This window comes from Gopherus evgoodei, chromosome 1, assembly GCF_007399415.2.
Source record: "Gopherus evgoodei ecotype Sinaloan lineage chromosome 1, rGopEvg1_v1.p, whole genome shotgun sequence".
In the NCBI taxonomy this organism is placed as follows: Eukaryota; Metazoa; Chordata; order Testudines; family Testudinidae; genus Gopherus; species Gopherus evgoodei.
In genome coordinates this window covers 111,405,974-111,418,454 of record NC_044322.1, presented here as the reverse complement: position 1 = coordinate 111,418,454, position 12,481 = coordinate 111,405,974, and the positions used below count along the sequence as shown (strand labels likewise).

The following is a 12,481-nucleotide window of genomic DNA, read 5'->3' as shown; positions in this document are numbered from 1 at the left end:
ACGACCGTTTAGGTCACCTCTAAATGTGGCCCAATGTCTGCAGAGATTGTGTGACTCAAAATGAGATTGGGATGAAGTGAAATTGGTCCTGTTAGTGAAGCTATGCGTATTGGGGACTGAAAAAGATTTTTCTTTTTCTCCTAGAACTGACTTGCTCTGAACTGCAGATGTCTGATAAACAGCCTAGGCTTGTTCCTGTTGCATAGATTTTACTCTTCTCTTCTGTCTATGTTCACAAATAAGCTTTGCTCTCTGATCTTGCTTTTTCCCTTATATCTTATCAGTGGAGCATGCTCTATTCAGTCCATGTGACATAAGATAACAATCTGTAGGTACCATAAAAGTGAAGTGCAAACAAGAGCACATGCAGAGTGAAGCTTCCTCAAGCTCTCAGAGAAGTTAGGCCTTGAAGTCAAAACACTTGCCAAGTGGTGCTCAGGTGTTTCAATGAAGCTGTGGGGAGAGTTATCTGATTTCTTTTCCTAAGCTTTTGTTTGGACTGTCACTGTGCCAAGCAATCTTAGTTTGCAATTTTGCTTGTTGATGGACCTGTAGAGGGAGAGACTAAAAAAAAACAACAGAAATGAGACTAGAATAGTAAAGTTCTGAATTTTATACTGCTGTCTTTGTCTGTCCTATTCTCCAGCCCTATTCTTTTAGATACAGAATATGTAATTGTTTCTTGTTGCAGTTTTGAAATAAGCAAAGGTGTATTGTCTAACAAATTAATTTTAATGTCTGGCACTTAAACAGTACCTCTGTCCAAAGATCTTAGGGGGTTTACAAGCATTAATTAAACTTCAAAGCACCTTATGAGATAAGTGTTGTTACACTCCATGTTCTGGTGCGTCATTTAAGTCACATTTCATGCTAGCACGTTGGAGAGTAGCAGAGCTGTAGATAAAATCCTTATTTGCAGTCTCTTGTGGTTTGAAAATTTTATCCCAAACTCTGTTTTATCAAAAATGACTTAGGTGTCTAAGCTTCACTGAAAGTCAATGGGATTTAAGGTGTAAAGCTGTATTTTCATAAGAGACTTAGGTGCTTTTGAGTTTTTTTCCTTTACCATTGCCATATTGCAGCTTACTGCCTGCCATTCTACATAAGCATTGCTCCTGTCAGAGGGCTGAAAATATTCTTCTAAATAAAGACCTGGTAGGAAGCATTCTGCAGCCAAATAAAAAAGTAATGTGTATACTTTTTAATGTAACCACTGATATACTATCAATATCTGCGCATATTTAAAGTTTGCTTTGAATTGTTTTGTCTTTAGGAGAAGCCAAAAATCTTCCTACGTATCCGGGGCCAAACAAGATGAGGGATTGCTACTGTACTGTAAACCTGGACCAGGAGGAGGTTTTCAGGACCAAAATAGTGGAGAAATCACTATGGTAACAAATATTTCTTGTATGCAGATATATTCAGTCAGTTCTTTTAACACCCTAAAACATTTCTGTTTATATTATATTTCTATAGTATTCCAAATAGATCTTTTGGTGGGATGGAGAAGAACATAGCTGATTTTTTTTAAATTGTAGGACTATAATAATAGCATTATTATGGATAGCATGGCCTGGCATGTAACTATATGTTTTTATCATCTATGTGTAAAGAGGGTCTTGTCCTGAGAGAAAGCACAGAATTAGTTTCCAAGGAGGTTACAGTTAATACAGCTCTCTAGTTTACTTGCTTTTGAACTTCCTTTATGCTTTTTAGTTGTCAGTTTAACCGTGCCATTTAATCCAGCTATCAGGGATTTTTCCTTCGTACTGTTGTTACAACTGCTGCTCTATCAGAGCTGAAAACCACAGTGGGCTTTTGTTCTGCATATTCCTGGAGAGAATATGGGGGAGAGAGTAATGAGACTACAAGAAAGGGAAAAGCAGTTACAGCAAAATCCTGAGATGGCAGGTACAGGGCTAGGTTGTCTGAGATCCCGATCTCCTGCTGCTGGCCAGCTTTGCTCTTTTGAGAGGCAGTTGGTGGTGAATGGGTGTGTTTCCTTCTCCTCCAGCCACTCTGAAACTGCCTGAATACCCAAGTGATCTGGTAAAGCATGAGTGAGAAGGGGTTTCAGAAGTCAGCTTTTTTCTCTGCGTTCCCTACTTGCTGGTAAGCTGTCTCCTGGGGGAGGGTGTGGAATGCTTTTCCCCCAGTGACGCATCTAGTTGTCTTCTTTCTCCAGGCACTTTACTGGCCTCCTTGGAGGTAGTGCTCCTCATTATACCCGTTGCTGCTGACCTATGATCTTGTGGCTAAAGCCTTGTCTACCTTCCATATCTGAATTGACTGTAACTATCAGATTATAGCTGCACTGATGCTTGCCTGCAGTGCAGACAGAAAAAAAACAGCTGCTTTCACTGGGGCAGTTTGCCATGGTTTAATGCATCACCAGTTTGAGAGACCAGTGCCAATAGGCTGTCCACACTAGGAATTTGCTACAGTGATGGCTGCCTTTGGGATAGATCCCCAGCATAAGCAATGCCTAAAACATAGGCTTGGAAGTTGGGAGAAATGGCTTCTAAGGTGCTCCCGTACCATGTGATAGGTGTATTGTAAGACTAAACTAGTCAGGAGTAAAATAGTAGAATGGAATGGAATAGGTACAGACCCACAGCAAGGAGTGGAACTTCTGTTGGGGCCTAAAAATGCCTAAAATATAGAGAGAACAAGTTTAGGCACAGACTCTCAGCCTTTAAGTCCAGAAGGGGCCATCATGGTCATCTGGTCTGACCTGTTGCACATCATAGGCCATACCCACCCATTCCAGTAATAGGTCCATAACTTCTGGTTGAGTTACTCAAGTCCTCAAATCATGATTTAAAGACTTAAAATTATGTAGAATCCACAATTTACTCTAGTTCAAACCAACAAGTAACCTGTGCTCCATGCTGCAGAGGAAGGAAGAAACCTTCCCCTCCCCTCCCCCTCCTGGGTCTCTGCCACTCTGACCTGGGGGAAAATCCTTCTGACCCCAAATATGGCGATGAGTTAGACCCTGAGCATATGGGCGAGACCCACCAGCCAAAAACTTGAGAGAATTCTCTGTAGTAACTCAGAGCCTTCCCCATCTATTATCCCTTATCTGCCTGTTGGAGACATTTGCTGATAGTATTCATGGATGGGCCATATGCCATTGTAGACAATCTCATCATATCAGCCCCTCCATAAATTTATGAAGCTCAGTCTTGAAACAAGTTAGGTTTTTAGCCCTTCCCCTTGGAAGGCTGTTCCAGAACTTCACCCCTCTGATCATTAGAAACCTTGGTCTAATTTCAAGCCTAAACTTGTTGATGGCCAGTTTATATCCACTTGTGCCAACATTGGCCCCTAACTTAAATAACTCCTTTCCTCTCTGGTGTTTATCCCATATAGACCAATCATATATGCCTTGAGCCTTCATTTTGATAGGTTAAACAAACCAAGCTCCGTAAGTAGGTTTTCCATTCCTCTGATCATCCTCGTAGCCCTTCTCTGCACCTGTTCCTGTTTTTGAATTGATTATTCTAGAACCTGACAGACTAGAATTGCACACAGTATTCTACATGAGGTTTCACCAGTGCCTTGTATTTGATAATAACACTTTTTCTTATCTCTACTGGGAATACCTTGCTGATACATGTTAGGACTTCATTAGCCTTTTTCATAGTTGCATCACATTGGTGGCTCACAGTCATCCTGTGATCAACCAATATACCTGGGTCTTTCTCCTCCTCTGTCGCTTCAAACTGATACATCCTCTGCTTATAGCAAAAATTCTTGTTATTAGTACCTCAGTGCGTGATCTTGACCTTCACCCTCTTAAATTTTCATCCTGTTTCTATTATGTTAGTTTTCAAAGTCCTCCATATCTTCTAGTATGGTATTCCAGTCCTCCCCAATACCACCCAACTTTGTCATCTACAAATTTTATTAGCACAATCCTACTTTTTATGACCAGGTCATTAAAGAAAATGTTAAATAAGATTGGTCCCAAGACCAGTTCTTGAGGAAGTCCACTAGTAACCTCCCTCCAGTCTGACAGATCACCTTTCAGTATAACCTGTTGTAGTCTCCCCTGTAACCAGTTCTTTACCTACCTTTTTGATTCTTGTATTAATTATCATCTTCTCCAATTTAACAAATAATTTCCCATGTGGAACTGTATCAAAAGCTTTACTGAAATCTAAGTAGATTAGATCTACTGCGTTTCCTAGAAAATCTGTTTTATTATCAAAGAAAGAGATCAAATTGGTCTTGCATGATCTGCCTTTTGTAAAACCATGTTTGTTTGTTTTTTAAATCACAGTTACCATTTACTTCTATGTCCTTTACTCTTTCTTTCAAAATATTTTCTAACACCGTGCATACAACTGAGGTCAACTAATGAGCCTGTAGTTTCCTGAATCACTCTTTTTTTTAAATATAGATACTGTATTTGCAGTTCTCCAGTCATAAAGTATGACCCTCAAGTTTATAATTTCATTAAAAATCCTTGCTATTAGGCTTGTAATTTCACATGCTAGTTCCTTTTAATATGTTAGGGTAGAAATTATCCAGTCCTCATGATTTAGGTACCAGTAAGCTGATTGAGTTTAGCTTCCACCTTGGATGTGGTAATTTTCTTCTTCCTTATCTTCGTTCACATTAGCAATCCTGCTACTCTCTCCAAGCCTCCTCATTATCCATATTAAAAACTGAGGCAAAGTATTTGTTTAGGTGTTGGATCATACCTAGATTATCTTTAATTTCTACCCCATGCTCAGCATTTAGCAGTCTCACTTCTTGTTTCCATGTTTCCTTTTTATTTATATGTCTAAAGAACCTTTTACTAATGGTTTTAATGGCTTTTGGCAGTTCTCATTTTTTTCCTACACTTTCTGACCTCTGAGAGCTTTTCTTGCTCATCCAGCCCTTCTTCCATTCCTTATAGGCCTTCTGCTTTCTTTTAATAACCATTTGCGATTCTTGTTCATCCAGATTGGTCTACAACCTTCTCTACATTTTTTTTTTCCTTTTCCTTGGGATACAGGCTTCAGATAGTTTCTACAACTTTGAATTAAAGTATTTCCAAGCCTCCTATACATTCAGATCCTGGAATTCTTCAGTCCAGTCCAACTCCCGAACTAATTCCATTAATTTTTTTTTAAAGTTTGTCTTTTTGAAATCAAGGACCTTTGTTGCAGGCTTATGTTTGCTTATCCTTCCATATAGTTTACACTGAATTAACCCATGATCACTCAAACTCAGGCATGTATGTATTCTGGAAAAAAGGAATTTACTTCCCCCTCCAAAATTAATTTCTGATCACCTTATATTTAAATAAAGAAATCTGGGTGGAGTGGGCTGCATACATGTATTATTATGTTAGGTAGTGAATTCTAAAATAAACCCTATCTCCTATTATCATATTCATAGATGACAACGCCAGAAGGGATCATTATGATCATCTAGTCTGATCCCTTGTATAACACATGCCCTCAAACTTCAAAATAATTCCTGCAGTATAGCTTTTAGAAAAATATTCAATCTTGATTTTAAATGTGAAACATTTTACATTGGAAATATTCAGTCATTTAACTGATGAGATTATAGATAGGAGGTGTAACTTTCAAAAGTCCTAACTGATTTAGGAGCACAAGGCCTATTGATTTTTCATAGGATTTGTCCACTCAAGTTTTCTTGCACTTAATATTTTTCTTGTGATCTTTATTTTATTTTGGGTCTTTGTGTTCTGCATTGAGGCAAGAGAGACTGAGATGCAAAATAGTGTAGATTTTGACCCTCACAGATTGTAGATTGATAGCCACATAGAGTTAGGACAGTTGTGTTTTATCATGAAGTTGTTAGCACCTTCCAGTTTAATGGAATTGTTTAGTAATAAATGACATAAAGTTGCTATCTAAAGTTCTTGCTGTAATTAAGAATTTGCCACGTCTAAAGCTTGAAATAGTTCCACGAAAGTAATTTTGCAATTGTTACTTAATTTCTGTCCTTATTCAAGCAAGTGTAACCTTTGTTGCTCAGAACTAGGAATTACACAGGTAGCGTTGTTGGTTTGTTTGTTTTTTTTTTCCTGTTGGATGATCATTAAACCACTTCACAGGAGGACTTACTGTTTTAGTTGATGTCGTTCCACTGGATTAATCCAATAATTTTCCATTGAGAAAATAAGCTTTTCTGTTATAGGAATAACAACTTCCGTTGGGAGAAATTCCATCCGTCTTTAGACATATTTAAATTAAAGTGGTAGGCTGAATCCAGTCTGAAATCAGCAGGTTAGGGTGCTCACGGGGAAACTACAATCCTTTCATCTTGAATTATTGACCAAGGAGCATATACTTCCAAGTCAGCTCTTGGCTTTCCTTGCTTTCCTCGTGTCTCCTGGGATAGCCTTTCTTCCCCCTTGGCCATGTCAGCTAGCATCTACCTTTGACTCCATCTCTTTTTGAAGGTGGGTTAGGGGCACGGTACTGCTTTTGTTCATCTGTTTCGTAGGAGCATCCCTCCTGACTATCTCAACACCCACCTACCTCTACGCTCCACTACCAGTTGGATTTGCCCTTCATCCTTGAACATTCCCCCAATAGGTGAATAAATAAAATAAATTCAAGAAGGAAACTGTTTTTAACAATGTCTTTACAGTGCCTCTGTTTGTACAAATTGCTGCTGCTTTGTTTAGCTATCTAACTGCTGCATCATTGAGGGAGGGATTGCAGTCCATCCTCCAGTCTAGGATGACAGGACAGCAAATGTGAAAAATCGGGACAGTGGGTGGGGGATAATAGGAGCCCGTATAAGAAAAAGACCCCAAAATTGGGACTATCCCTATAAAATTGGGACATCTGGTCACCCTACTCCAGTCTTTTAACTGTGCACTCCACCACCACATGTTTGACCGTGTACATTGCTGCCCTGTAATGACCTCGATAGGAGGGAGCTAAGCCAAATTTCTGCATTGTGGCAGTCACTGTGACCAGTCCAGTGAGTATCCTGTTAAGCCTAGTTAGGATTTGCATCCCAGGTTACAAACAGGTGGATGTAAATTAGGGCTTCTGAAATTCATCAGTGTGCCTGTCTCTATCCCAGAGTTGCTGCCGCTCTGCAAGGACATAGCTGTTGGTCTTGATATGCTGTTGTTCATCCAAGATTGGCACTGGGCCAGAGCACTGGACAGAAGAGGATTAATGGCTGCCTCAAAAGGATGTGTCAAAGTCAGCAGGAGTTGCAGGTGTAGTTCTTTTTCTTGAGACGGGCAGATCATCTTCTAGGAAGTGTGCATTGCTTACTTACACCTATTGGAACCATTGTCAGCCTTGTGTGCAGCAGGTTGTTTTCATCTGTTATAACCCTTCATGCAGTTTGAAGGTTAATGGCATCTTGTCAAAGTTTTGAGCGAGCTATGGGATCCAACACACATAAATTAGATGTTAATGTGTGGTTAAAGCAACCACTAATTATATGGGTGGCTGTGTTCAGCTTTGAATAAATAAGACACACATGCTTACCTCTCCACCAGATTTGTTACAAACTATTCCCTGTAAGCCTGTGATGAGGTTTAACATGGAAATGATATTAAATCAGCACTTCAACTCTGGCCCCCATTCTCAATTTCTAATACTTTGGTTGGGCTTCTTGTCAAAACTTGCACAGTCTCTGAGTAACAGGGACTTGGGTGTTGCAACCCATGGAAGCAAATCACAAAAATTACATCTCTCCTCACCTTTTTATTGTCAATTTAAACCTTTGCCATTTTTTCAGTTTAGCAAACAAGTGAAAACTTCTGTTTTTAAATTTTTTTTATTGAACTGTGACTGTTAAATGACAAACTGTTTCCCATTTGTGACCTATGGGCTTTTTTTACAATTATCTGTGAACATATGCATAAAATTGAATATACTTGTCACCCTGAAACAATTGTCATAGTTCAGGACAATTGCACCTGTATTGCTCCTTCGAGGGCACCCTCTCTAGACTCCCAGCTCCTTAGCTGTCACCTCCCTTGGGCAAAGTCCAAGTGTCTCTGAGACCAGGGGTTTTCCAGGCTGCACAGTTCTCTGCCTACACTGTGATATTCGTAGCAAGCCAAAACACCTAAAGGGCCAGCACCTGCTCTTTGCTTTCTCTGCAGAGGTTATGAATAGTGTAATTGCCTGCAGTTCTAAGTTACTGTACAGCTCTTCGTAAGTAAGCGTGTGTATTCTTCAGTTGAAAGCATTACAGAAAAAAAAGCTATTAAACATTTTGTTTACATGCATGTTAAAAAGCTTACCAGAGCTCACTCTGAACTCCAGCTTTGGACTCAGTCTTACAAAACCCGTAACTGTCTCTCCCCCGCCCTCTTTCTCCCCCCCCCACTCCCCCACCACACACAGTTAAAATTTCATGGCTGTGTCAGATTCAGAACCAGACCAACTGTGAATCATTCAGACTTTCCTTTTTTCCAGATTGTGCCTTTCACCTTGGCCTCACATAACAGGTGATCAGTAGACAATGGACAACTCCTCAGGGTGAAGCTTCAAAAGACTGGGGTTTTGCATAATTGGAGGTGGAGAATTTGCATTCCCCTCCCCTAGATATTCCCCAGGAAAATGACTTAACACTTTTTGTTCCAAAACTCCATTCTTGTCTGGTACATTGTTCAGTATAATCTTTTGAATCCCCAGGTTCCACATCTGTCACATTTCCCCCTTTGAGAGGTTATATACAATCCTGGCCCACAATAATACATAAACCATTCATTTAATACAATGGATCTGTAAAATACTAAATCTTAATTCAATAAAGTCTGCCAGGAAATTGCCATATCTGCAACCATGTTTTCTAATTCAGGTTTCCTTGCACTGACGGAACCTGTATTTTTTCCCGCTGTTTTTTCATATACTCTCTATGCACATGAAAGGGTTTAAAATTGAAACATGGCTGAAACGTTTCATTTTGTACAGTGAGGAATTCTGCATGTGTCATTTTTTAGCTAATTACTTGAATGGTAACTTCACTTCTGTGGAAGTGGTTTATTACAGTGGTTCTCAACCAAGGGTATGCAGAGGTCTTCCAGGGCGTACATCAACGTATATAGATATTTGCCTAGTTTTACAACAGGCTATATAAAAGCACTAGTGAAGTCAGTATCAACTAGAATTTCATACAATTACTTGTTTATACTGCTATATACTATGCATTGAAATGTAAGTACAATATTTACATTCCAGTTGACTTATTGTATAATTATACGGTAAACATGAGAAACATGACATCTCTGCTGCTAGAAAAGGGCCTCATACTCCCTGACTGAACTAACCTTGTTATCTCTAGCCTGATTCTTGCTTGCATATTTATACCTGCCTCTGGAAATTTCCATTACATGCACCTGACGAAGTGGGTATTCACCCACGAAAGCTCATGCTCCAATACATCTGTTAGTATATAAAGTGTCACAGGACTCTTTGTTGCTTTATGGGAAAGTAAGCAATTTGTCAGTAAAAGTGTACTGTGATACTTTTGTATTTCTCTGATTTTGTAAGCAAGTAATTTTTGAGTGAGGTGAAACTTGGGGGTATGCAAGACAAATCAGACTCCTGAAAGGGGTTCAATGGTCTGGGAAGTTTGAGAGCCATTGGTTTATTACATGTATTATGGTAACGCTTAGAAGCCGCAGCCAATAAACCCCACTGTGTTAGGTGCTATACAAACACACAGTAAGAGAGTCCCTGCCTTGAAGAGCATACAGTTTAAACAGCTAACGGGGTTGGGAAAGGAAACATTGTTATCCCCATTTCCCAGATGGGGAGTTGAGGCACAGATATTAAGTGATTTACCCAGGGTCACACACAACCTAGACCTCTTGCTTCCCAGGCCAGTGCCTTAATCACAAGGCCAGTAACAATATTACTACACCTTTCGTTAGCACTAAATTCCCCTCAAAAACTTGAGAGCAGCCAGGTTAGTGGGCAGTCAGGTGAGACCAATAAATCATTAAGAGCAGGGGTTGGCAACCTCTGGCATGCGACTTGCCAGAGTAAGCACCCTGGCGGGCTGGGCCAGTTTGTTTACTTGCCATATCGGCAGGTTTAGTGGGCCGCAGTTCACCATCCCAGGCCAGTGGGGGAGGCGGGAAGTGGCGTAGACAAGGAATGCGTTGGCCATGGCTTCCAGCCGCCCCAATGACCTGGGAGGGCGAACCGCGGCCAGTGAGAGCCACGGTCTGCCGAACCTGCCAACGCGGCAGGTAAACAAACTGGCCCAGCCTGCCAAGGCGCTTCCCGTGGCGAGCCGCGTGCCAGAGGTTGCAGACCCCTGGTCAAGCGTTTTACATAATTTCCACCAGCCAACCTCTCTTGCCATCAAAACAGGACTGTTGTGCTGGTATATTGTACTGAATCAAAGATTTAACGTTTCTACTAGGACAGCTTTCTAATGCCTGACTGGAAGAAGCAGTGGAGTAGAGATACTCATAGGTAGAGGGTGGCTAAGGCTAGAGGAGGCTCATTCCTGCCCCTTCCCTCCCCCACAAAGCTCTCAGCCCAGTTTGACTGGTGAAGCCTTACACCTGACAGGGCCAGGAAGGGGGTGGGGCAGGATCTCATGGCAGGAGGACCCTGCCTGCACACAGTCTTGGCTCCATGATCCTTTAGTGCTCCTTACTACTTGACAGGAATTTTTCACACCTTGGATAGAGTAATCAAAAACTGAATGTAAGAGAAAATAATCCACCTGGGCCTTGAGTCTACTGTCCCTAGACTTTGGTGGGGAGGGAAAGTGCCAACCACATACTACTTGTATTTGTATGAGTGAATAATACATATTCACAAACAATAGACTTTGCTTAATGTTAATTAAGGCTGCTGTCATCAATGAACTAAACTATTAAAAATTAGGAAAATACATAAAGGATTAAAATGCTGTTAAGTCAAGCACACTCAAGTTCAGAAATGCTGGAGAGGACATTGCCCTTGCAATCTTAATTTATCTCCCTTCTAAAAAAGTCTGAGACACACTGAGGTACTGACCCTGTAAAACAGAAAATACCGATGCAGCCTCACAGTAGTGAGACCCCAATATTAAGAGACGTCTGTAGCAACTCCATAGTTTAAGGGTATATTGAACTTAACACAAGAATAAAGTTCCTTTGTTTCACACTTTGCTAATTGAAGTTAGTTACTAAATTTGATAAATTCATTCTTGCAAAGAGTTACTGTTCTGTATAAAGGCTTGTCCACACTGTTTGGAGCGGCAGTATGTCAAAGCACATTATGGAACTTGTAGTATACAGTAGCAGTATCCACACAGCCAGATAACGTGTGACAGGCTAATGCATAGTAGGTTTAGACTCTGGCTTGCTGTGCACTAACCAACCATATAGATGCCTTAATTTTTAATAAAATATTGAATGTTTGCTGATATCTTCTTAAAATACTTGCTTTAAAAAAATTGCTTTGTTTTCCTGACATTTGTGTTCCTCTAGCTAACCAACCACAAACTCCAAACTTCTCTCTCGCATTCGGATGTGTTGGACACAAGCCACTTCTCAAATTTTAAATACATATAGTTGTTCCGCTTACTTTGGAGATACGCCAAGATGAGCTGATAGAATTACTTGGATACATCAGCTCCTTACATGTGCCAGTATTGCCCACCTGCCTCTGGGAAATACAGAGCTCTGCTCAGCATAAAGGCCACTGGGGAGGAGGCTTTGAACCGAATGGTATAAGCAGTGGTTTGAGAGCAGTTTCTCGCCTATCTGTTTGCTCCACAGTAATTCTCACAACAGCCTCACTCCTCAGTGTACTCTCCCCTACACACACACTGCCTGGCCCCACCCTGCCCTGTTCTCTATTACCACATTTTGCTTTTAAACACTGATATGTATCAACATTGATGGATCTAAACATTAATGTGGTAAGGGGGCTTGCGGGGAGTGGAGCTGTATAGGAAGAGGTACTTGGGGCAAATCAGACTGCCCATGAGAGATTTTTGGGGCAGGAAATGAACAAGACTTTGTCAGGGAGACATGTAACACAGCAGGACAGAGTGCCAGAAGGGGAAGCAGGGCTGTGGGAGGAGGCATGGTGGACATTAAGGCTCTGAGGGGTTTACGAATGAGAATATGTATCAGTATTGAAAGCTATCTGTATGAGTAACTATCAGTGTTGTTGTAGACTGTTTGTTTTTTAAGAACCTGAGAAATTTCTGAGAAGTAAACACATCTATAACTTGAGTTCCCCTTTGTCAAGGGGGTTCAGATAGAGGCTGAATATCCCACCAGACAAGGATATTTCTATTTGTGGGAGAGGAGGAAATTTGATAGCTGTAAGAGTCACAAGGTCACTAGAAATGGGCAAGGGAGAATTTTTGGTGTTTGGTAGGTATGTCAGTCAGTGGATAGGGTTCAGAGCTAGTGGGGTGAGACTGTAAGGGCACCAGATATCCACACAATAAAAGCAGTAAAAAACAGGCTGAGGAAGTTTTAGGAAAAAAATGAGGAGAGTGGTGGAAAACAGAA

The 12,481-nt window shown here is 40.7% G+C and overlaps 1 protein-coding gene across 2 annotated transcripts in view; it reads left to right on the top strand.

Moving 5' to 3' along the window:
- The window catches only part of RASA3 (RAS p21 protein activator 3), a 221,817-nt gene that overhangs the window by 60,307 nt on the left and 149,029 nt on the right, over nucleotides 1-12,481 (top strand). The window contains exons 1-2 of one of the 2 annotated variants that reach the window (XM_030569144.1): nucleotides 6,492-6,569; nucleotides 7,069-7,210. In XM_030569144.1, coding sequence (XP_030425004.1) covers nucleotides 7,110-7,210 — 101 coding nt within the window. In that variant the 5' untranslated portion in view covers nucleotides 6,492-6,569; nucleotides 7,069-7,109. Of the gene's footprint in view, nucleotides 1-1,273; nucleotides 1,392-6,491; nucleotides 6,570-7,068; nucleotides 7,211-12,481 lie in introns of those variants that run through there. The other variant, XM_030569135.1, reaches the window with a different exon arrangement.